The sequence below is a fragment of the Ornithorhynchus anatinus genome, chromosome 4 (assembly GCF_004115215.2).
Source record: "Ornithorhynchus anatinus isolate Pmale09 chromosome 4, mOrnAna1.pri.v4, whole genome shotgun sequence".
Lineage (NCBI taxonomy): Eukaryota > Metazoa > Chordata > Mammalia > Monotremata > Ornithorhynchidae > Ornithorhynchus > Ornithorhynchus anatinus.
In genome coordinates this window covers 48,320,128-48,345,466 of record NC_041731.1, presented here as the reverse complement: position 1 = coordinate 48,345,466, position 25,339 = coordinate 48,320,128, and the positions used below count along the sequence as shown (strand labels likewise).

The 25,339-nt window shown below is 44.1% G+C and overlaps 1 protein-coding gene and 1 non-coding gene across 3 annotated transcripts in view; one reads left to right on the top strand and one right to left on the bottom strand.

The window, feature by feature from the left end:
* GARNL3 (GTPase activating Rap/RanGAP domain like 3) overlaps positions 1-25,339 on the bottom strand; it is a 160,870-nt gene that overhangs the window by 105,974 nt on the left and 29,557 nt on the right. For both annotated transcript variants that reach the window (XM_029062881.2, XM_029062882.2), the window contains exons 2-3: positions 21,336-21,506; positions 24-93 (exon numbers count right to left, since the gene is read on the bottom strand). In XM_029062881.2, coding sequence (XP_028918714.1) covers positions 24-93; positions 21,336-21,478 — 213 coding nt within the window. In that variant the 5' untranslated portion in view covers positions 21,479-21,506. The remainder of the gene's footprint in view (positions 1-23; positions 94-21,335; positions 21,507-25,339) is intronic.
* Positions 9,702-9,804, top strand: LOC114811624. The gene has a single exon (XR_003759320.1). It is a non-coding gene; the product is annotated as a U6 spliceosomal RNA (small nuclear RNA).

Below are 25,339 nucleotides of genomic sequence, written 5' to 3'. Positions count from 1 at the left end.
ACCAACTGACGATATAAACTTACCAGCTCCACAGATCCATAATGTTTTCGGCTGAACTCTCCACGTCTGCAGCCTAGGTCTTCCGAAACGGAGCTGGAACAAAAATGCTTCATCAGTACCATTCATAGCTAACTGGCTACAACCCTTCTGCAAAAACCGGCCACAATTTACAGAAATAATTCCGAATGAGCCAGATCTGTGAGCATAAGCTCATCACTGAGGGTGAGCGTTCTTTGAACACACAAAACCTCTAGCAGCCATTGCGGACCCGCTTTCATACTCTCCAAGACAATAAAATGCCCCAGATATCCCCTGGAAGGACAGGCTTTGATTAAATTAAATATTTAGTCATTTGTGATTGATTGAAAGTTCCAAGCCTGGTAGAGGTTTGTAATTGCTTTTGAGAGCTGTCTGTGTCACCGAAGGGAACAGAAACCCTGCAGTAAACTTGATGCATGTGATGAAACAGCCTCGGAGCCGGATTTGCGCACATTTTGCATGCTGTAATTAACTTTCATTCAAGAGCCACTCCTTAATTGTCCTAAAAGTTCCGTGGGAGAAAGGGGCACTTTTATTATTTTACTACTCAGTTATAAAAAAAAAAAACCCTCAAAATTTCAATGAGTTCCATCTCCTCTAAAACAATATTGGTATTGCACAAGAATACTTAGGAGATATAATGGCTATATGATAAGATTCTTCCAGGAACCATGAGAAAATCCAAGATTCAACTTGTATGTATTTGGGGAATAATATGAATTAACCTTTGATCCAAAGCTGAATAACAGAAGTTAATATTAATCATGCAGAAATAAAAACTGGATAAAATATCACTCGACTAAAACCACACACATTCTATTTTAAAATAAGGAAAAACAAAGGAATAATGAAAAACATTTTTGCACCTAGGGGAAATGGCTGTATTTTTTAAAAGAAATCCTTTCTAAATTTTAGCCAGCATCCCTACGAGAATCGTTCAGATGCGTAATTGGAATTGTTTTTGAGATCAAGCATAGATGATCTGTAAATGCATGGACATGAATACAAATTGTAACCTGAGATGGAAGGAAACCTTTACCAAATAGAAACTGCACAATAATGGCAGTCCCATCAGAAATGTTTCCGATCCTATTTACAATGATACCTGCAATGGTCACACTTCCATCCTTCTTAGAGAAGGGCTACTGTTTCTAAATGATTAGGGGACGGCATTTTCAGGAAGAAGGGGGTGGCTTGTGGTGTTTCAGCACCTCCGCCCTCCCCCCCCCCCACACACACACATCCTTTCGTCGGAACTGAATGCCTCCCAGAGCACTATTTGCTGGAGCTCCAAGAAAAGACAGCATGAGAGAAATGAGATTAGAGAGTCTAATGGCATTCTGCCGCCACCATTTCACAGGGATATCTGTGAGGTAATGCTCTGTGATCAATTTAACCTTTTAATTTCCTCGCTCCCGTCCTTCAAATGTGCAACTGTTCACTGGATCACAGCCCTGGAAAGGAATGGCAGAAATCGAGTCCATCCCTTCACCTTCTGGCAGCTCTCCATCCTCCTAAAACACTCCAGATCCATGTACAAGAGGGGAGGGAAGGAAAGAGAAGGGAAAGGTGACAGGGAGGAAAAAAGTGGAGGATTGCTGTCTCGATCTCCACGAAGAGCACTGACAGGCTCACAGGCATCTTCTTGCCTGCCTCAGCCCAGGTCCTGGGGGAGCAGCAGGGTTGCAGTCACATGAGGCAGCATGAGCTAGAGAAAACAGTAAGGAACTGGGAGTCAGGAGGCTCGGGTTCTACTTCCAAATCTGCTACTACTCTGTTGTGAGGAATTGGGCAAATCATTTCAACCTCTGTGTCCTTCAATTTTCTCACCTGCAAAACAGGGATATCTTTCTTCTTGGACTGTGAGTCCCAGGTGGGCCAGGGTCTGTATCAGATCCTGTGGAGGGCGGGGGGGGCAGGAAGGGGGCAGCCAGATTGGGGTCCCTTGCCTGGCAAAGGGGGAGTGTGGGCAGAGGGGAGGCCATCAGGTCAGTGAGTTGTGGGAGGATAAGACATTTGGTCCTCTGGGAGAGGCATAGCTGCACGGCCTAGAAGAAAGAACACTCATTTGGGAGTCAGAGGGTCTGGGTTCTAATCCCAGCCCTATCAGTCACCTGCTATGTGATCACGGGCAAGTCACTGAACTTCCCGGTGCCTCAGTTACCACATCTGTAAAATAGGGATTTAATTAGCCTGTGGCCCCATCTACTTGGACTGTGAGCCCCAAGAGGGACAGGGATTGTGTCCAACATGATTAACTTGTATCTACCTCAGAGCTTAGAACAGTGCCGGTACCAAGGTAAGTCACTTCTCTGAACCTCAGTTTCCTTATCTGTAAAATACCTGCTCTCCCTCCTCAGACTGGGATGCCCCATGGGGGACAGAAGATTACTGTCTACCTAGCCTAGTGCTTAGTTCAGTACTCGGCACATAAGCACTTAACAAAACCATTATAATTAATGTGCCTAATAAACACCATAACCATAATCACTTGCCAGGGAGGGCCCAGTTCCCAGTCCTGTTATGGCCTTCATCAGGCTTCGATAAGTCTGCTGCAGTCTCAGCCCTAACTCCCACAGACGTAAGAAGAGACTAACACTGGGAATACCTCCCCTAATAATAATAATAATAATTACTATTATGGTATTTATTAAGTGCTTATGTTCTAAGCACCATACTAAACCCTGGGGTAGATACAAGGTAATCAAGTTGTCCCACTTGGGGCTCACAGTCTTAATCCCCATTTTACAGATGAGGGAGCTGGGGCAAGAGAAGTTAAGTGGCTTGCCCAAGGTCACACAGCAGACAAGTGGCAGAGCAGGAATTAGAACCCACGTCCTCTGACTCCCAAGCCTGTGCTCTAACCACTTAGACACGCTGCTTCTCCCGTTCTCCCCTCTCCCCGCCCCCCCACCACCCCGCAAAGCGCTTTCAGCCCTGAGGGCCACCCAAAAGGCAAAGGCAGTAGGGAGCAGTGCAGTTCGAGTAGATGCCCACCCTTAATCTGTAGCCACCTCTGCTCCCACTTTCAACCCTGGGAGCCACCTAAAAGGCAGCAGTACAGTTCAAGTATAACAATAATAATATTAATTCTGGCATTTGTTACGTGCTTACTATGTTCATTCATTCAATAGTATTTATTGAGCACTTACTATGTGCAGAGCACTGTACTAAGCGCTTGGAATGAACAAGTCGGCAACAGATAGAGACAGTCCCTGCCGTTTGACGGGCTTACAGTCTAATCGGGGGAGACGGACAGATAAGAACAATGGCAATAGAGTCAAGGGGAAGAACATCTCGTAAAAACAATGGCAACTAAATAGAATCAAGTGCCAGGCACTGTACTAAACACTGGAGTGGATACAAGCAAATTGGGTTGGACATAGTCCCTGTCCCATGGGGGGCTCACAGTATCAATTCCCATTTGACAGATGAGGTAACTGAGGCCCAGAGAAGTGAAGTGACTTGCTCAAGGTCACACAGTGTGCCGGAGCCGGGATTAGAACCCATGACCTTCTGACTCCTAGGCCCAGGCTCTATCCACTATGCCATTGCCTGCCCATGAACCTCTAGCCACCTCTGCCTCTCCCTTCTGCCCCTGCTTTCCCTCAGAGACCACTCTTCTTTCCTACCCCACTCCCTTGGTTACCCAACTTCCCCTTACCCCCAACCCTAATTCGGGCCTCCCCTTTTCCTTCCCCACTGGCTTGAGATTTCCTTTCCCTCCTTCTCCAAGTCCAGGACTTTTCCCTCACCTCATCACCTGTCCCTAACTCTTCCCCTACTGTCTCTCCCTTTCTTCCCAAACTGAACCCTAAGCAGTGAGGAGAGGGGCAGCCAAGCTGACTCTTCCCTTCCCGCTGCTGCCAAATAAAGCAGATGTCTGTGTGCGTGGGAGCCTCTGTCAACAGTAACAACATCAACAGCATTTATTAAGTTAGCATCTATAGTGTGCAAGAGTGTGACACTAGGTGAAAGACCAGGTCCCTGCCCTCAAGGAGTTTAAAATCTACTTAATCTGGGTGTGTGGATGCATGAATGGCTAGGTGTGTGGGCTATCTGGCCCTGGGTATCAGTGTGCACATCTCACAATAGTCCCAAGCACAATATCTTTTGCTAATATTATTAAAAACTTCCCTTGATAGCTTAATCCAGCAAATCCTATTTTTCTTCTCTGATCTCTTCCTCAACCACATGACAACCCTTCAGAAACTCCTGCAATGGTTTCCTTTTGTCCTGTACATTAGACCCAAGATCTTCACCCTTGGCTTCAAGGTCTTTTTTCCACCTGCCCTGAACATTTAACTGCTTTTCCTCTTTCTACTGCCCAGTGTGTATTAATCAACAATATTATTATTAAGTCCTGTCGAGTCATTTCCTATTCATAGCAACTTCATGGATATACTTTCTACAGAATGTTCTGTCCTCTGCCATAATCCACAACCTTTCTAATGGTTCTTCCATTACTGTTGTTATGGCGTCTATCCATCTGGCTGTCTCTTCCATGTTTTCCCTGGGCTTTTCCTAGCATTAGTGTCTTTTCCAGATAATTAGTCCCTCTGATTATGTGTCCAAAATATGCTAATCTAAGTCAAGTCATTTGGGCTTCTAAAGACCACTTACCAATGTATTAATACAATATAATATCAATGTATTAAATCGATCAGTATTTGTGGGCAGGCAATGTGCCTGATTATTTTTATATTGTACTCTCCCAAGCGCTTAGTACAGTGCTCTGAACATAGTAAACGCTCAATAAATATGATTGAATGAATGAATGACTGAGTGCTCACTGTGTACAGAACACTAAAAAAGCACTTGGGAGAGTGCAACACAACAGAGATGGTAGACTTGGTCCCTGCCCATTCAAGCAAACTTTATCTTCCCTTTTTTCCAATCCCCCTGAATCTTTTTTTTTTATATTTGTTACACACTATGTGTCAAGCACCATTCTAATCAAGTGGGACACAGTCCCCATCCCACGTGGGCCTCACAGTCAAGGAGGAGGAAGAACAAGTATTGAATCCCCATTTTATAGCTGAGGAAACTGAAGCACAGAGAAGGTCACACATCAGGCAAGTGGTAGAGCTGTGATTAGAACCCAGGTCCTTCCAAGCCTGTGCTTTTACCCAGTAGGCCATACTCATGCTATACCAGGAGGCATTTCCCTATTCCAGCTCAAGAGCACTCAAGCTCCATGGTTCTTACAACTCTTGAAAACCCCAGCAAGCCAGAAGCGAGATGATTTTCAGTCTTACCCCTTATTGCTACTCAACTCTCATAAAATACATTTACATCCCAAATATGTATTAGTGGGGGGTTTTATATTTGTTTAGAAATTGTAGAAATAGAAAGAGAATAAGACTTCTGCTGTGAACCCAACATTTTCCTTATTCATTTCCTCTGGATCCCATATAGGAATATGAGGGCAAAGTAAAACCATGAATAGTTTTTGTCTTAAACTTTCTAGTTTTTGCCGGACTTTCCTTCCCCTATCGTGCCTTCGATCTTTATTTGTTCACTTCTTCAAAATCTCCAGATAAGTCTGTCTCAAGCCATCTAAGGCATAAATAAATGCTTAAAACGTGAACAGGCAACATTATCTGGAAAAGGTGGTGATGACAAGTCAACATGACAAAAAAGACAACCCCAATTTTTCAACTAAAAAAAAAAAAAAACTGAAATTTACACTCACTTCACTAATCAAACTTCTTCATTCTCTGAAAAAGGAGAATAGCTCAGTGGCTTAGTAAATACAGGTAGGAACATGTTATTAGGAGAAGTTTATGACCCAGCTTTCCAAAACAAACCACAGATGGGGTCAACTGGGGTAGGAGATATGTAGAAATGTGTTGTCCAAAACCAAAAAGAAATCCCTTCACAGGTCCCTCTGCATAATGGAATCAGCACAAGGCACATGGAGGGTTTCAGGCGAAAAGGCATAAAGTTCCTAGCTCAAAGAAATATAGTGAGTGAACTTACAGGAAGTGGAAACACTGGTGAGAGAGAGTGGGCAAAGTATGAATCTGCTCTGAAGAGAATGCCTGAAAGCAAATGTTCCATGAGAAATAGGCTCTAATCACCAGCCTGATCTTGAAAAGCAAATGCTGCAATGGGCTCTTGAAAACTGTTAGAATGGCAGTCTCGACTCTTGAAACGCACTATAGTCAATTCTGAAATTTAATAAAATTTCTAACCAGAGCATCAGGGGTCCCTGCTACTTTCCACCTCCAGAAGCAAGCAGACTTTGGGGAGGGGGCACTGAGATCAGCAGGGGCATTCCAGCTACTTCCAGCACTGAATATGTTTACACCCATTTTAGTATATGAAATCTTAACTTGAACCAAGAAAATATTTCAAGGCAAGTTAGTTGGTGCAGCTACTAAAGAAGGAAAAAGTTGTAGCAGCAGATCAAGGTCAGCAATTGGACATCAGACAGCATTAAATTCTTGATACCCATAAATGTCACATTAGCTAAGAGGACAAAACGCTCACATACTCTGACAGGACTGGAAAAATAACGGAGAGTCTGAAAGGTTCAAAAATGGTCCCAGTAAAAGACTCTATGGGAGATGAGGCAAGATTCATTGGGCTCTAGTCTGTATGGTAAATGGAACCAAAGCTAGGCCAAAAATCCATTCCCTGCAGCAGTTTTTGTTCCTATCCCAATAAAACGTTGTTGGGAAGTAGATATACTTTGAATTGGTCATAAGCACTCTCAGCCTTCGTTAAGACAACAGCTTATAAAAATGAGTCCAATAAAACCCTGTGAGCAATCAATCATATTTATTGCACACTTCTTGTGTGCTGAGCACTGTACTAAGCACTTGGGAGAATACAATATTATCATATGACAGAGTTAGCAAACAGATTCCCTAAGCACAATGAGCTGACAGTCTAGAGGGTGAGATAGACATCGACAGATATGTACATAAATTCTGTGGGGCTGAGGGAAGAGTGAGTAAAGAGAGCAAATCAGAATGACAAAGAAGGTGGGAGAAGAGGAAATGAGGGCTTAGTCTGGGAAGGCTTCTTGGAGGAGATGTACCTTCTTTAAGGCAACGAACGCAGGGAGAGTAGTTGTCTGCCAGATATGAGGAGGGAGGGCACTCCAGGCCAGAGGCAGGATTTAGGTGAGTGATCTGTGGTGAGATAGATGACATCATGGTACAGTGAATAGGTTGGTAATAAAGGAATAAAGTGTGCAGGTTAGGTTGTAGTAGGAGAGCAACTAAGTGAGGCAGGAGGGGGCAAGGTGAATGAGTGCTTTAAAGATGATGGTAAGGAGTTTCTGTTTGATGTGGAGATGGTTGGGCAACCACTAGAGTTTGAGGAGTGGGGAAACATGGACCAAATGCTTTTGCAGAAAAATGATCTGGGCAGCAGAGTGAAATATGGATGGGAGTAGGGAGAGTCCGGAGGCAGGGAGGTCAGCAAGAAGGGTGATAGAGTAATCAAGGTGGGGGATAGGATAAATGCTTGGATTAATGTGGAAGCAGTTTGGATGGAGCGGAAAGGGTGGATTTTAGCAATGTTGTGAAGGCTGAACTGAGAGTATAGTGATAGACTGAATATTTGGGTTGAATGAGAGAGGAATCCAGTATAATGTCAAAATTACAGGCTTGAGAGACAGGAAGGATGGTGGTGCTGTCTACAGTAATGTGCAAGCTCGGGGAGGATGAGGTTTGGATGGAGTTCTGTTCTGGACATGTTAAATTTGAGGTGATAGCAGGATATCTGAAGACGAGAGGAAATGCAAGACTGCAGAGAGGGAGAGGTGTAAATTTGGGAATCATCTGCAAAAAAGTGGATGTTGAAGCCATGCAAGTGAATGAGCTCTCCAAGGGAGCAGATATAGATGGAGAAGAGGAGACCCAGAACTGAACCCTGAGGGACATCCACAGTTAGAGGGTGGAAGGCAGAGGAGGAGGTAGCAAAAGAGTACGAGAATGAACAGCCAGTGAGATAGGAGAACCAGGAAAGGACAGGGTCAGTGGAAACTTGAGACAGCATGTTTAGATGACTCACTCAAGGAGTTTGAAGAGGAATGGTAGGAGCGACTCAGTGACAATGGGAGGGAGCTGTGGGATCAAGGGAGTGGTTTTTTTTTTAGGATAGGGGAGGCATGAGCATGTTTAAAAGCAGTGTGAAAGAAGCCATTGGAGAGTGAAAGATTCAAAATGGTGGTGAAGGAGGGAGAAAGGGTTGGGGCAAGTGCTTTGATAAGGTGTGAAGGGATGGGGTCAGATGTCGTTTCTGTGAAGTGAAGGGTACAGAAGTCAGATTGGAGGGTACACCTAACAGGTAGACATGTTCCCAGTTGACAACAAACTTACAACACACCTCTCCAAATAAATAACACAAAATGAAATTATGCCTAGGGATCTAATATTTGTAATTCAGCCATTGGATGTATACCTCAATAAATTATTTAGAGAAATGTTTATATTGTGTGGAATAAATGGATTTCTCATACATGAAAAAGAATGACAAAAAAAATGCAATTATGCTTGTTGCCCCATTGACAGTTTGAGACAACCAAATTGTAGGAGGCTATTCATGATTAAACAGCTTTAAAATTGTTCAAAAAATACACAATATTCAATGTAAAGGAAGGTTATTTCTTTTGCAAGAATGGCCAGTGGGAAATCAACAGTCCATATCTGTTCTACTGGTTATAGGTGGACATGGAAAACAACTGGTCAGAATCCTTATAAAAATCCTCCATATATTTATTGGCAGTTATCAGTCAATCAGTGGTACTTTCTGAGCACTCACTGTGTGCAGAGCATTGTACTAATACCTTGGGGGAGCTGGTAGACATGATCCCTGCCCTCAAGGAGTTTTCAACCTAATATCAAAGCATCCTTTAGCCTTCCCTTCTTCAGATTAAGTTATTCCAATTCCTTTAACATTTCCCATTCCTTTAATCATTTTTGTGACTCTTCTCTGGATCCTCTTTAGGTTCCTTAAGATGGGACAAAAACAGAAGATAATACTCTAATATAAGCCTGACCATTTGCAGTGTATACCCAAAGCATTATTTCTCAACTCCTGCATGTTCTATTCTTGTTGCCACAGGTCAAAATCACCTCCAGTGTTATTTGAATTATAATTAAACAACTAGGGAGATCACTGTATCTTGTCATCTGATTTTTCCTCCAGGTTTACAATCTCAAACACTAAAAGGAGCAAAATCCTCCCTTCCCCCCACCCCTTTCGGTCTATTCTGGTAATTTCAAATACTCTTGAAAATAATAAAAATTAACTTCTAAATCTAATGAGAAACATTGATTTTTTTTAAATGATATGATACCTATTTTCCCCCACAATTTTCTTGCCTAGTATGGATTCCTTTCATTTCCTCTTCTTTTTTCTCATTCTCTAAAACTCATGGAACCCATCAGAGACATTAGTAGGTATTTAGATCATTCAGTCTGTTCATAATGGCCCTTCATGGGATAAATGAATATGCCTGATAGAAGATAATTCACCCCAATAAAGCAGTATTAATTCAAAAGCTTAATTGTTTTACTGAAAAATCTCAAGAAAACGCTTACCCTTTAGGAAAAAAATATTATTGCACTGAAGAACTGGTTGGGAAACTACTGCACAGTGAAACAGCAAAGCACCCTTTTATGGAAATTTATGGCTACACAACTGTCTCGAGGGAGCACATATTCTAAAACTGGAACGATACAGTGAAGACTAGCATGGCTCCCGCTCAAGGATGACACGCAAATTCATGAAGTGCTCCATATTCTCCCTCTAGACTGTAAGCTCACTGTGGGCAGGGAATGTCACTGTTTATTGCTGTATTGTACTCTCCCAAGAGCTTAGTACAGTGTTCTGAACACAGTAAGGCATCAATAAATATGACTGAATGAATGACGACATGTTTTCTAAAGATTACCATTTCATTTACCTCCCCTGATACTCAAAGACAAAATCCAGGCTCAACAAACTATCTTTACCCAGAAAAGTGTATTACTTATGGAGGAAATACCTGGAGAACTCTTCATCAAATTCTGTGTCAGATAAAGTTTAAGACATCAATAAGACCATTTATTAAGCAGTATTAGTTTGGAGAAATCACCCAGATTTCATTAAAATAGAAACAAATTTTAAAAGCCCTAGTACAGAGAAAACAAAAATAATGAATTCAGCCTATTAGTCTAATTGAAGGCACAAATGTTATTGTCTTCAGTCAATACCATGTCTACAGAGTATCCTATTAGTTGCTACGTGGTAGGTACCCCACATGATCCTCATCTTTGGGGAATTGAAGTCTTCTGAATAGCCTAAAAAATTTTAAAAATCAATAAGTACATAATTGCAGCTGCCAAATCGCCTGCTGTAAGCGCCTGTATCTCACCCAGGGACCTGGAGAGGCTTCCTGGTCCAATCAATCTTGAAACTCAGTAATCCTTACTTCTCCTTCCTCTTAATTATGATTTCAGTAAGGTCACAGGGAATTCAACCACTTTTGGACACTGTTAGGAAGAGACACCAGCCATGAGGGAAAAATCTCTGAGATTTCCCTTCGTCTCCCATGAAGGGAGAAAAGAGCATGGATGCACAGCAGTTTCTGCCACTACTGCTTCTGCGGGTGTTTGAAGGGTTCTTGCTAACAGCATCCTTGCCATTTGGACCAAAGGGTGAACAGTGGGGCCATGGGGATGGGATTCTCAATCAGAACATTGTCAAACAAAGGGATCCACTAGGTACAAGCTAATTTTCTATTACATATGGCATTGGAAGAAAAGGATAACGTGGATAATCCTTATCTGTCACTAGTTTCCCCTCCTTCTAACAGATCTTTTACCGGAGCTGCTAAAAAGCAGTGACGTTGGTTTAAATTTCAGCTCCTTCTCATTTCCCTGGGCATCATCTGATGAAGGTACTAATGAGAACCTGTCAAAACATGTCCCGAGCACTGGGTAAAGTAATGTCTTCACTCATGGTGAATGATCTAAAAACAAGTATCCAAAGGGAAAAAGAACAGTAGGGTTTAGATTATCCCAAACTCTAGAAGATTTTAAAAAATGAACTGAACAATCAAGAGATGATTCGATATGGCTGGAAATGGGCAGCAGCTGCTGTCTATGTTCCCGCTATCTGCCTGGATGTCCACCTCATTAGATCATAAACTTCTGGAGGGCAGCTGTGACGATCTAGTCAGATTTCACAAGACTCCTAGGAGACATTTCAGTTTTTTGCCATGCACGGAGGCCATGACACATTAGGAGGTGCTCTACTCCACCTTTTCCTTGTTTACTTTTATCTCTGATTAGCTAGGGGTTACCCAGGATGAATCTAGGAATCAGTTTTACAGTATAGGAGTGCTGAACTAAATTCTTAGGAGAGTGCAAAAGAGTCAGCAGACACGGTCCCTTTCCTCGAGGGGCTTCCAATCCGGCAAGGGAGACAAACAGGAAAATTACAGATAGGAAGAAGCAATAGAGTAGACAGATACAATTATTACAATTATGGCATCAAAGTGCTTCGAGATATGTTCCTATGTGCTCTGGAGGGGGACGGGAAAGGGGAGTACTGACATAGCTGTGGGTGGGAGAAGGGGGGTAGAAGGTGGGGAGATTAGAAGTTAATTGGGGAAGGCTTCCTGAAGAAGATGTGATTGCAAAAGGTTTTGAAGATAAGGACGGCAGTGGTCCAATTTGAAAGGTGAGGGCAAAGAGATCACCAGCAGGAGAGAAGAGCATCCAGCACAATGATTAGGCTGGCTTGCAAGCAACAAAAGCCCAAAGTTGACATGTAGTAGGAGAAGAGAGTGGATCAACAGGAGGGAGAGAAATGGATTTGTCACCTAAGGACTTGGGTACTCACACACTCCTACAGCACTTATGTAGATAATCTTGTGCTTTTTTGCCTCCACCCTGTAATTTATTTTAGTGTCTATCTTCTCCATGACAGCAGGGAGAAAAATACTGTTTGAGGAATTTAGACAGGAATGGGAGGAGGAAGATGAGGCAAATCTTCAGTGCAGTGGGGACTGGAGAACTTTTTTTTTTTTTTTAAGGGAGGCAATGGATGACTGAAGGTATAAGGGAAGGAGCCCTCAGAGAGGGAATGGTTGAAGATGGTGATCAGGGAGGGAAGAAGAGTGGATCCAAGTGTTTTTAGAAGATGAGAAAGGATGGGGTGGGGGGGGGGGAGTGGTCAAGCCAGAGAAGAAGGGGGTGGACTTTGAAAGCAAGTGGGAGAGCTTCTTTTGATAGACTGCTGAGAAGGGTGAGTGTGGATGGGGAATGTGCCTATCTACTCTTATATGGTAATCTCCCAAGCACTTACTACAGTGCTCTGCACATAGTAAGCACTCAATAAAAAAGATTGAGTGAATGAGATTTTAGGGGACTGACACCTGATGGTTTACATTTTGTCAAGGGAGTGTCTGAAGTCCAAAGCCTTGGCTAACCAGGCTACATACAACAATTAAAAACAACATTTTTTCCAAAATTTGTAGAAATATTATAGCCTAGTGGAAAGAGCATGGCCTACCAGTCAGGAGACCTGGCTTCCAAACCCAGCTCTAACTCTTGCCTATGTGACCTGAGGAAAGACATTTAATTGTTCTGTACCTCCATTTCCTCATTTGTAAAAAATGGGGATAAAAAACCTATTCACCTGCCCCTTTAGACTGTGAGCCTCTTATAAGACAAGGATTGGGTTCAATCTGCTTTTATTGTATCTACCCTAGAGCTCTGTTCAGTGCTTGGCAGAGAATGTGTAAATGTTAGAATTTACATTCTAAGAATGTATGAATTTGGTTTGTAAAGCTACAAGATAAGGAAATTGCTTTGGTAAAGATTTAAAGTTTTCTACTCAATTCACTGGGCACCATTCATCTTAATTTCTGTTTTAATGATAACAATGACGGTGGTATTTGTTAAGCGCTTACTACTTTTATGAACTAACCAGTTTTCCAAACAGAAACTAAGAAATTCAGGAACTCAAACAAAATTAAGAACGTGCCCATCCAAGAAAGTTAAATACAATATTTAAATTATCTGACTCGGCACAATTTCAATTCCACAGTGGAACCCAGTTGTAGCATGGTCATTTTGAATATGAATTTGGTTACAATGTTATTCCCTGTTGGACCCCAGTACCCAGATCTCCAATAAGACAGGGTTACATGCTTTAAGAACCCCATATTCAGGAAAATTTGGGTTACAGTATATGTGACTTAAACGACACTGAATTTGCACAGACAATTGCTTCTTTCAACTCTGCATTCCATCCTAATAGGTGCATATTGTTAGAAGAATGTTCTTAATTCCCTAAGAGCGTTCTATCCAAAATATACCGTGGAAACATGTTAGGGAAGAATTTTGTGCACCTTCAATTTAGTTACAGCATCCTCTATAGCATTAACATAAATTCACCAGGGCCAAACTGAAACAGTCACAAACATCTTTACTGAGCACCTATTAAGTAGAAAGCACTGAACTGAGGACGGGGAGAGTACAATGCAAGACCCGTGATCCCATTTGTCAAGAAACTTGCAACCTAACAGGAGAGGCGGGCATAAAATTTACAGAAAGGAGGAAGGGGTGCTTAAATAGTGCAGTATGTAAATTGGACATGTACAAAAGTGCAACAGGAATTTGGCAGTGCAAAAGTGTGGAGATGATAGTTGGGGGGGAAAAAAAGAGCCAATCAGGGAGAGCAACCTGGAAGAGGTGGGATTTGAAGATGGGGAGAGCTGAAGTATGATGGATTTGAAAGGGAAGGAAGTTCCAGTCAGAGGAGAGGCACGAATAGGGATTGGAGGTGGAAGAGTCAGTAATGAAGAACAGTGAGGTGAGTTTGGGAAGAAAACCGAGTTTGAGCTGGGGTCTACAAGAGAATGGATAGGTAGGAGGCTGGAGGGGAGGGGAGGGAGTGAGCAAATGGAGTGCCTAAAACTATGGTCAGAAATCTGTTTGTGGAGGAGCAAAATGAGTAAGTCTGAGGAGAGAGGAGAGAAGAGATGTTTGGAGAAGAACATTTTAGAAAGATCTGAATAGCAGACTGAAGTACAGACTGGAGAGAGGAGAGAGTGGAGAGAGGGAAACCAGGAATGCTGCTATAGTAGTCAAGTCAGATAATGATGAATTCCAGGACCGGGATATGGGCAATGCTGAAAGGAAAAAAAAATCTGAAAGATCTCCAACTGGAATGTCAACAGCCTTGACACCTCCATCATCCTCGAAGCCAGAGGGTTCTTTCAGGACGTGAGGAGTGTGGTCAGTTTGCCACTGGATATGATAGTAGGGATCCAACTCGGATGTGAAATGAGAGAAGTGGGGCTATCACTGCTAATAACGAGAAATAGCGTGGCTTAGTGGAAAGAGCACGGGCTTGGGAGTCAGAGGACCTGGGTTGTAATCCCGCCTCCACCACCTGTCTGCTGGGTGACCTTGGGCAAGTCAGTTAACTACTCTGTGCCTGTTACCTCATCTGGAAAATGGGGATTAGAAGTGTGAGCCCCACATGGGACAACCTGATTACCCTTTATCTACCCCAGTGCTTAGAACAGTGCTTGGCACAGAATAAGTGCTTAATACCATAATTATTATTATTATTAATAATGACCAGAGAGACAACCCAGTGGGACTGGGTGGCACTGTCCTTTGCCACCACCCTCACCTACAGCCTTCCTTTCACTTCCTCTATTGGTTCAATGGCCATCAACTAATTTTTTTCACAGTTTTCTCTTAGATATTGTCAACTATTTTAGGCAAGGATCACAACTACCATCTCTACCAACCAACTGCTTAGTTCAATGCTCTGCACACAGTAAGCACTCAAATATGACTGACTGGGTTCAAGCAGGTTCAGCCTTGCTTTCCGGATCTGGATATGAGATACTATTTTCTAGAACGAACATCTCCGTGTGCATTATGGAACTCTCTTTACTCCATTCCCAGTATGGCATCCTCCTCAAACTCACCAGCTCCTCCTCATCCCACCGATTCCACTAAGGTGTACTCATCGGGGTCAGTGGAGGGCATGAGAGAGGACAACAGGGAGGAAAGCACATTCATTTTTGTGCTTTGAAAACCGTTTTGAAAAACCATTTTTTCCAAACACCATTTGAAAAACTAACACCATTTTGAAAAAGGACTCTCTCAATCCTCTAAATGTCACAATGGGTGAGTGATGATGTAATCTGGATAATCTGCATTCCAGTTTTTGTTTTTAAAATAAGAATTAATCCAGCAAACATGTATGTCAACAGTTCTCCTGTGGACTGGAAGTCAGAAGGACCTGGGTCCTAATCCCTACTCCGCCACATGCCTGCTGTGTGACCTTGAGTAAGTCACTTCACTTCTCTGTGCCTCAGTTACCTCATCTGTAAAATGGGGGGTAAGAGTGTAAACCTCAAGTGGGACAGAGACTGTGTCCAACCTGATTAACTTGTATCTACCCCAGCACTTAGTAATAATAATAATAGAGCTTAAGTGCTTACGATGTGCCAAGCCCTGTTCTATCTTGGCTCTTCTCTTCAGGAGCCCAAAATATTTCAGATATTTCATTATTCTGGAGATTCTCTCTATGAGGCATTATTACTTTATAATTTACTATTTTTATAAAGTCTTAGAAGCTATAATGTGCCCCATTTTTATCTCCCCTATTTTCCTACTACTATTTTTTCTAGAAAGCTGGTATTCCTGATTCTATAATGAATCACAAGGAGTAGAAATTCTTTGGGAATAAAGGACTCCCTTGTGCATGGGGAAATTAGCTGTTAAGGAACCCAGAAACCATTAGGAAAAATGATTAAATGTTAAGTAGCAATACCAAAAACGCATTTAATGCCTTGCCTTTGAAGAAGTTAAAGCCCATCGGAAAATTACAGATCATCACCGATGGAGATCACAGTCACAGGCCGCAAAAGAAGGCGCCTGGTGATCCAACCACCTTTTCTGTGAATGGATCGGGAGAAGAGAGAGAGGAAACAGAGCAGTTGTGCCACGATGATGACAGAGAAAAGGCACTGCCTTCACTTAACTTCCAGACTCCCCTCTCTTACCGACAGTCCTGTCCACAGACACCTTAAGGCTTACCGTTTCCTAAGTGAAACGGTGGCATCATCCTGACAGGGAATATGAGAGCCTAAAGGGACAGGTGACAGGTGATCTGGCTTAGCTCCCTGCTACCACCAAGATGAATGACAGGCAAATGTCACAGTTTTCTCATTTAAAATCTACTTAAAGTGTCTACCCAGGGCTGTGGCCGCTGGGAAGGCTCAATACAAACAACCGACTGCCCGGCTACATCACCGCTCTTATCATCATACTGGTTTTGCAGGCGGGGAAAATGTGGTAAGAGACTTGGCCTGGCCTCAGTCCAAGGCGGCTCCTGGATTTCATGCCTCCCTCCAGGCTTGCCCCTGCCCTGGCACAACCATCCCTCGTCATTAGTGGCAGGAGCCTGGGCTTGGGAGTCAGAAGGTCATGGGTTCTAATCCTGGCTCCGCCACTTGTCTGCTCTCTGACCTTGGGCAAATCACGTCGCTTCTCTGTGCCTCAGTTACCTCATCTGTAAAATGGGGACTAAGACTGCGAGCCCCACGTGGGACAACCTGATTACCCTGCACCTTCCCCAGCACTTAAAAGAGTGTCTGGCATATAGTAAGTGCTTAACAAATGCCATTATTATTACAGTTGGGGAGTGCAATAGGACACAAGCATTCGCAGAGCAAACATGTCCCAGTGGCCTAGGGTCAGGCCCCTGTGAAAGTTCTGGGCAAAGGGGACAGGGCTGCCCTGCTAACCTCACCCAGAGGCTTGCCTCAGTCAATCGTATTTATTGAGTGCTTGCCTTGTGCAGAGCACTGTACTAAGTGCTTGGAAGAGTAAATAAATAAGAAATAAATGATGATGGTATTTGTTAAGCACTATGTGCCAAGCACTAAGTGCTGGGGGGAGATACATGGTGAGCAGGTTGTCCCACGTGGGGCTCACAGTCATAATCTCCATTTTACAGATGAGGTCACTGAGGCCCAGAGAAGTGAAGTGACTTGCCCAAAGTCACACAGCTGACAAGTGGCAGAGGTGGGGATTAGAACCATGACCCCTGACTCCCAAGCCCGTGCTCTTTCCACTGAGCCATGCTATAACGATGTCCCCAGCCCACTGAGAGGCTCACCTCTCCCGGGGTCCCCAGCTCACAGGGAGGCTCCCCTTAGTCAGTCCATCATATTTATTGAGGGCTTACTGTGTGCAGACTACTGTATTAAGTGCTTGGGAGAGTACAATATATTCAACTCGCAAAGGGGCTTGCCTTGTGCAGGGGACCCAGTCCACAGTGGGGCTCGCCTCAGCTAGTCAGTCATTGAGCGCCTACTGTGTGCAGAGCACTGTACTAAGTGCTTGGGCGTGTACAATACAACAATGACCCCAGCCCGCAGGAGAGCTGGCCATGCGCCACGGTCCCCAGCCCACTGGGGGGCTTGCCTTAGTCAGTTGATCATATTTATTGAGCACTGTAATAAGTGCTTGGGAGAGTACACAACAGAACCAAACAGTATTCATTTATTCAATCGTATTTACTCAGCACTTACTGTGTGCAGAGTGCTGTACTAAGCATTTGGAAAGTATAATTAAACATTAGAGAGATAATCCCTACCCATGACGGGCTCACTGCCTAGAAGGGGGGAGACAGGCATCAAAACAAGTAAACAGGCATCAGTAGCGTCATTATACATAAATATAATTATGGATCTATACACCTCATTAATAAAAATAAATAGAATTATTATAGATATGTACTTATATACACAAAAGGGCTGTAGGGCTTGGGGGGTAGAGCAAAGGGAGTGAGTCGGGGCGCTTAGTACAGGGTTCTGTACAGTGTAAGTGATCAATGAATCCCACTGATTGACTTACTGACTTTGGCAACCCTCCCTGGAGGCTGGGGACACCAGGACAAGGCAAGCCCCTCCATGGGGAGGGATTGTCTCCACCGCTGAATTGTCCTTTCCAAGCGCTTAGTACAGTGATCTGCACATAGTAACCACTCAAGAAACACGACAATGAGTGAATGAATACCGTTTGGTTATATTGCACTCTCCCAAGTGCTTAGTAATAGTGCTTCACCATAGTAAGCGCTTAATAAATGCCATTATTATTACAGCACTCAGTGCTCAATAAATATGATCAAGTGATAGAGAAGCAGCGTGGCTCAGTGGCAAGAGCCTGAGCTGGGCAGTCGGAGGTCATGGGTTCAAATCCCAGCTCCGCAGGTCAGCTGGGTGACCTCAGGCAAGTCACTTACCTTCTCTGGGCCTCGGTGACCTCATCTGTCAAATGAGGATGAAGACTGTGAGCCCCATGTGGGACAATCTGAACACCTGTATCTCCCCCCAGCCTTTAGAACAGTGCTTGGAACATAGTAAGCACTTAAGTAAACATCATTATTATTATTATTATTATTGAGGCAAGTCCTCTGGCCTCAATGAATAAATGAATGAATGAATGGCAGAGTCGGGGCAGTGGGGGATGGGATCGACTGGGTCTGTCGGCCAGTCGGGCATATTGATGGAGTGCCTACTGTGCGCAGAGCACTGGACTAAGTGGTGGGAAGAGTGGAGCCCCGTTGTTGGGCAGGGGATGGTCTCAAACTGTACACTCCAAGCCCTTAGTCCAATGCTCCGCACATAGTAAGCGTTCCATAAATACTGTTGAATGAAGGAATATGTTGCCAAACTGTACCATCCAAGCACTTAGGGCAGTGCTCTGCGCACAGTCAGCTCACCAATACAATGGAAAGAATGAATGAGTGGAGGCCCGTGAATGGCCAGGGGATAGTCTCGAACTGTACACTCCAAGCGCTTAGTACAGTGCTCTGCACATAGTAAGCGCTCAACAAATACTGTTGAATGAATGAAGGAATCTGTTGCCGAACTGCACAGTCCAAGCACTCAGTGCAGTGCTCTGCGCACCACCCCACACATCTTATCCGTTACCAAGACCTGCCGGTTTCACCTCTACAATATCGCCAAGATCCGCCCTTCCCTCTCCACCCAAACGGCTACCTTACTGCTACGGGCTCTCGTTATATCCCGGCTAGACTACTGTGTCAGCCTTCTCTCTGACCTCCCTTCCTCCTCTCTCGTCCCGCTCCAGTCTATTCTTCACTCTGCTGCCCAGCTCATCTTCCTGCAGAAACGATCTGGGCATGTCACTCCCCTTCTTAAACAACTCCAGTGGTTGCCTATCGACCTCCGCTCCAAACAAAAACTCCTCACTCTAGGCTTCAAGGCTCTACATCACCTTGCCCCTTCCTACCTCTCCTCCCTTCTCTCTTTCTACCGCCCACCCCGCACGCTCCGCTCCTCCGCCGCCCACCTCCTCACCATCCCTCGGTCTCGTCTATCCCACCGTCGACCTCTGGGCCACGTCCTCCCGCGGTCCTGGAACGCCCTCCCTCCTCACCTCCGCCAAACTGATTCTCTTCCCCTCTTCAAAACCATACTTAAAACTCACCTCCTCCAAGAGGCCTTCCCAGACTGAGCTCCTCTTCTCCCTCTACTCCCTCTGCCACCCCCCTTTACCTCTCCGCAGCTAAACCCTCTTTTTCCCCTTTTCCCTCTGCTCCTCCACCTCTCCCTTCCCATCCCCACAGCACTGTACTCGTCCGCTCGACTGTATATATTTCCATTACCCTATTTATTTTGTTAATGAATTGTACATTGCCTTGATTCTATTTAGTTGCCATTGTTTTTACGAGATGTTCTTCCCCTTGACTCTATTTATTGCCATTGTTCTCATCTGTCCGTCTCCCCCGATTAGACTGTAAGCCCGTCAAACGGCAGGGACTGTCTCTATCTGTTGCCGACTTGTTCATCCCAAGCGCTTAGTACAGTGCTCTGCACATAGTAAGCGCTCAATAAATACTATTGAATGAATGAATGAATGCGCAGTCAGGGCTCCATCAATACGCTGGAATGAATGAATGAGTGGAGCCCTGTGGCTGGGCAGGGGATGGTCTCAAACTGTATACTCCAAGCCCTTAGTCCAGTGCTCTGCACATAGTAAGTGCTCAATAAATGAATCTGTTGCCAAACTGTACCAAGCACTGTACTAAGCGCTTGGGAAAGAACAATACAGCGATAAACAGTGACAATCCCTGCCCAGAACGAGTTGAGTCTAGAGGAGGTCTCACAGATTGGGCAGCTGCAGCAGCATCAGCTCATCAGTGGGATTTATTGGGTGCAGAACACTGAACAAAGCATTTGGGAGAGTACAAAAGACTCGACCCCTGCTCTCGAGGAGCTTGACAATTTAGTAGGGGAAGACAGACATGAAAATACACTGTAGAGAGACGAAGCATTACGGTATAAGGATATATACATACATGCTGTGAGGGTTGGAGGGATGGTTTGGGGGAGTCAGTATAGACCCAAGAGGGTAGAGGGTACAGACCCAAGTGCTTAGGCGAAAGGAAAGGAGGGAAAGTAGGGTGAGGAGATGAGAGATTAGTCAGGGAAGGCTTCCAGGAGCAGATAAAGCAGCAGAGCTGAACAGACCCACCCTGCGGTGGGCCAACCATGACTGTGACAGCTGGTATGGCTGGCAGGGTGAGGGGTGGGGCTATGCCACTCAAGCAGAAGCAGTAGTGACCCTGGCAGCCACTGTGGCTAAACTGACCTGCCCTAAGGCTGGGTTGGAATGGAAATTTTTGGTCCAGCTAGAATCAAGCAGGTCAAAGCTCCCATCAGTCAAGATCACAGGGTGAGCTGATGCGTTCACAGTCATTGTTTCTGCTACTCAATAGAAGACCACACAGTCTCTTACCTGCCAGCCGCCATCACTACTGTGGCTCTAGGTCCATGGGGTTCTCTCCCACCCCTTGGTTTGCTAAAAGCAAGGCCCTAGTGGGTTTTTGCAGGCTTTTCAGGTGATCAGGTGGAGCGCACGAATTTTGTTACTGTTTTGGGACATCTGATCACATTAGTTCAATTACTTACTGAACTGGAAAGTGCTGTTTCCCTCCTCCCATTGGTGGACAGAAGGACACACACACACATACACACACACTCCATTATTGGGTGAGATCAGTTGTCTTCCAGACCAGAATTTGTCTCTTGAGGTGGCCAGAGGATCCTTACAGGAACACTACACACATATACAAACATTACATATATATACACACTTATACAGACCTTGTGAATCCCTGAGAACATCTCCTAGACCATGGACAAAGGTACTTGGTAAACCATTCTCCTGTGAACATTACTCATGATCATGGATTCAACCAAGAGGATATTTCATCTACTTACTTACAGGTTGACCTGTGACTCCAGATCAGGATCTTCCGTTTGCCATGCCTGGGAGGGCTGGATGCCAAAGGAAGGGGATGACTGTGCTTTCCATGGAACGGTTGGAGCTCCCCGATTTTCGCAGGATTCCCCTCCTGGCTGCTCCATCAGAGATCCGGGAAACTGGAATAAAGTGCTAGAGAAGTGGAGGATATTGGAGAAACAGAGAAAAAAGGAAAGACTTTTATGACCATTTGTAAATCTTGACCAACTTGAAAGTCAGTTTTTCTGGCTACAGGCAATTACGGTTAGGGTATGCTGCGAAAGGAAAATAGGACAGTGCTTCATTTGCAGCAGCCATCTTTACATTTGGAAATACATTCATTCTCAGCCCTGCATCAAATAGAAATCGTTATTAAAGCTCCTCCATAACACGCTTTCACTAAACGTTTAGGACAGAATGCAGCCCCACTAGGGACAGGGGCTGTATCTGATCTGATTCTATTGTTCCTCCTCCAGTGCTTCACATAGTATTTGGGATATAGAAAAATACATCTAGTTTTATTGTAGAATTGGTGAAAATTCTTCCAAGATTCATGTGTGGGTAAACGTGATACGGTTCCAGAAGAAGCTATTTTGTTCACGCATGTAATGTCGGACAGTACGAATGCTACTCTGTGAGTTTTCTGAAATACAGAGTTCTTACGGGATACAACCCCTGCTTTACAGAACCAAATGTACCCAAATTATTGTTTGCCCTCTGAAAGGAATGTGATGTGTTCATTCCAAACAAATTAAGGAAAAGAATGGCTGTCAGGTATCACTCTGGGCCCTCTCTTTTTTTTTTTTAATTGTGTTTGTTAAGCCCTTACTATGTGCCAGGCACTGTACTAAGCACTGGGGTAGATACAAACTAATCAGGTTGGACACAGTCCACGTGCCACATGGGGCTCAAAGTTTTCATCCCGATTTTACAGATGGGGTTACTGAAGCATAGGGAAGTTAAGTGACTTGCCCAAAGTCACACAGCAGACAAGCGGCAGAGCTGGCATTAAAACCTCGGTCTTTCTGATTCCCAAGCCCGTGCTCTCTCCATCAGGCCACACTGCTTCTCTTTTTTCGAGTCTCTCCCTATCTTTGCTTGAGAGGGGACTTTTTAAGTAGTTCCGTCCTCTGTCGGAGGGTTGGAAAGTAGAAGAGTCTGTTTACCTAACTGAATTTAATTTTCAAGAGGCTACTGTAAGTTCCTAGAGGGCAGGGATCATGTCAACCAACTGCACTGTACTCTCCTAAGCACTTAGTTACCACTCGATAAGTAAGCACTCAATAAATACCATTGGTTGATGCATACCAACTCAAATTCTGGTTTCCCAGTCCAAAACTATTGTGCCCAAGAATTAGCAACATCTCTAAAGAATCTTTTTAGGGAGACTGAAAATGTGTATATAATTTAACTCTCTCAGTGTTCTCTTGTACAAACAGAGATTCAGAAGGATCTGCCCGGATGTTCAGTTCAAGGTGGATCGCCTTTGATTGCCGACCAGTATATGGGACTTTAAGCATCAAAGAATGCACTTATTGCTAAATAAAACTGTAACCCTACGCTTTATAGTCTCGAAGTTGGGACTCTTTTGTAAAAGTACTGTCTAATTATACTTAAAGCCTTAAACTCAATATAACTACAACTGAATTTCAAATCCTCTCCCTCCACCCAACTTTCCCATACAGTTGACAATACCACTCTCCTCAGTCTCCAAAGCCTACAATCTTGATATCTGTGATTCCTCATTCTTTTTAAACTCCCACTTGATCTGTCACTAAATCCTGGCAGTTTTTCTGGTAGAGTATTTCTCAGGTCCGACTCTTTTTTTCAATCCAAAGGCTATCACCCTGGGTCCAGGCACTTTTCCTATCCTAATGAGGCTACTATATTAGCCCCTGCCTCCAGCCTCATCTCTTTCCAGTCCAAACTTCAATCAATGGTGTTTATTGAATGCTTATTACTAATAATAATGTTGGTATTTGTTAAGTGCTTACTATGAGAAGAGCACTGTTCTAAGCACTGGGGTAGATACAGGATAATCAGGTTGTCCCACGTGAGGCTCACAGTTAATTCCCATTTTACAGATGAGGTAACTGAGTCACAGAGAAGTTAACTGACTTGCCCATAGTCACATAGCTGACAAGGGGCAGAGCCGAGATTAGAACCCATGACCTCTGACTCCCAAGCAAGGACTCTTTCCACTGAGCCACACTGCTCCTCAATTACTATTGGGATCAATACTTATTGGGATCAGAGCATTGTATTAAGGGCTTGGGAGAATACGACAGAATTGGTAGGCGTGATCCCTGTCTTCAAGGAGCTTACAGTCTAGTGAGGGAGAACAGACATTAAAATAAATTACAGGTAGGGGAAGCAACACACTATAAGGATATGTGTCGAAGTGCTGTGGGGATGGATTGAGTCTCAAAATGCTTAGAAAGTACAGACTCAAGTGCATAGGCAGTGCTGAAGGGAGGGAGGATAAGGTGGAAAGATGAGAGGTTCGTCAGGGAAGGCTTTCAAAAGGGGATATGATAAGCAGTGTGGCTTAGTGGAAAGAGCACGGGATTGGGAGTCAGAGGTCGTGGGTTCTAATCCCGGCTCCACCACTTGTCAGCTGTGTGACTTTGGGTGAGTCACAACTTCTGGGTGCCTCAGTTACCTCACCTGTAAAATGGGGATGAAGACTGTGAACCCCATGTGGGACAACCTCATTACCTTGTATCTACCCCAGCGCTTAGAACTGTGCTAGGCACATAGTAAGCACTTAACACCATCATCATTATTACTATATGATCTTAGTGATGCTTGAAGATGAGGAGAGGCAGTTGGTTGGATATGATAGGAGAGGGAGTTCCAGGCACTCTGCTGCCCAGATTACTTTTCTAAAATGTAGTTCCGTACTCATCTCCATTCCTCAAAAACCTTTAGTTACCCATTCCTCTCCTTATCAAGCAGAAACTCCCGACCATAGCCTTGAAGTCACTCTCTTTCTTATCCAATCTTCTCCCACTGCATACCATTTTACACTTTCTGCTAATCCCAATATCCTTTCACTGTGCCTCATTCTCAATTCTCCCACTCATTCTGACTCATACACTTCCTCCTGCTAGAATTCCCCACCTTTCAAATCCACCAGGTCTCAGCCTCAGCTCTCCCCACCTTCAAAGTCTTTTTAAGATCCATTCTCCTCCAGGAGTCTTTCCAAGATTGATTTTTTCTCTCCCCCAGGTCACATCTTCCCACCTATCGTCTCAGCACTCCCACATGTATTTTTTGTACACATTAATTTACATTTTGGATTATTTAAGTATTTTTTTCCTTCTTTCTGTAAATTGTCTGCATCTATACCACTGTTAGATTGTAAGCTCTTTTAGGTCAGGGATCTTGTCTTCCATCTACACCTCCCAAAAACTTAGCAGCATGCTCTGCACTCCATAGATACTTAATAAGCATTACTGGGGGAGATATGTCACTGACTACCGTTTTATAAGCCTATTCTATTTAGACCTAAAGACCCAAGTGGGAGTAGGTTTTCCCATCACCAAATGTCTCTACAATTGACTTTACTAGAGAACCCATCAGTGCCAGCTTGCCGGCTTCCTTTTTCCAAACAGCTTTGGTTGCTCTTTGACTTAAACACCATATGCAGAAAGGAAACCGAATTTCCCCTATCTTCTCAAACAGACATTCACGTTCTTTCTCAAACTAGACAGGATGGAAGGAAAAATCTCGAGCTCAGAAGAATCAGCTTGATTTCCTTATTGTCCCAGCTGAGTCCCTCATGACGCTCAGCTTAGGGAGAGCAGCGGAGCTCTGCAGATTGGCTTGTGGGTAAATCCAGGCTTCTCTGCAGTAGCACGATTACCACTTTCCGAGTGGAAAAATACAGGAGAGGAGGAAACAAAGTGATACCCGCCAATTGTTTCTGTCCTTACTTATCTGACTACAGTAGACCTGATCTATGAAATAAATCAGTGATAACA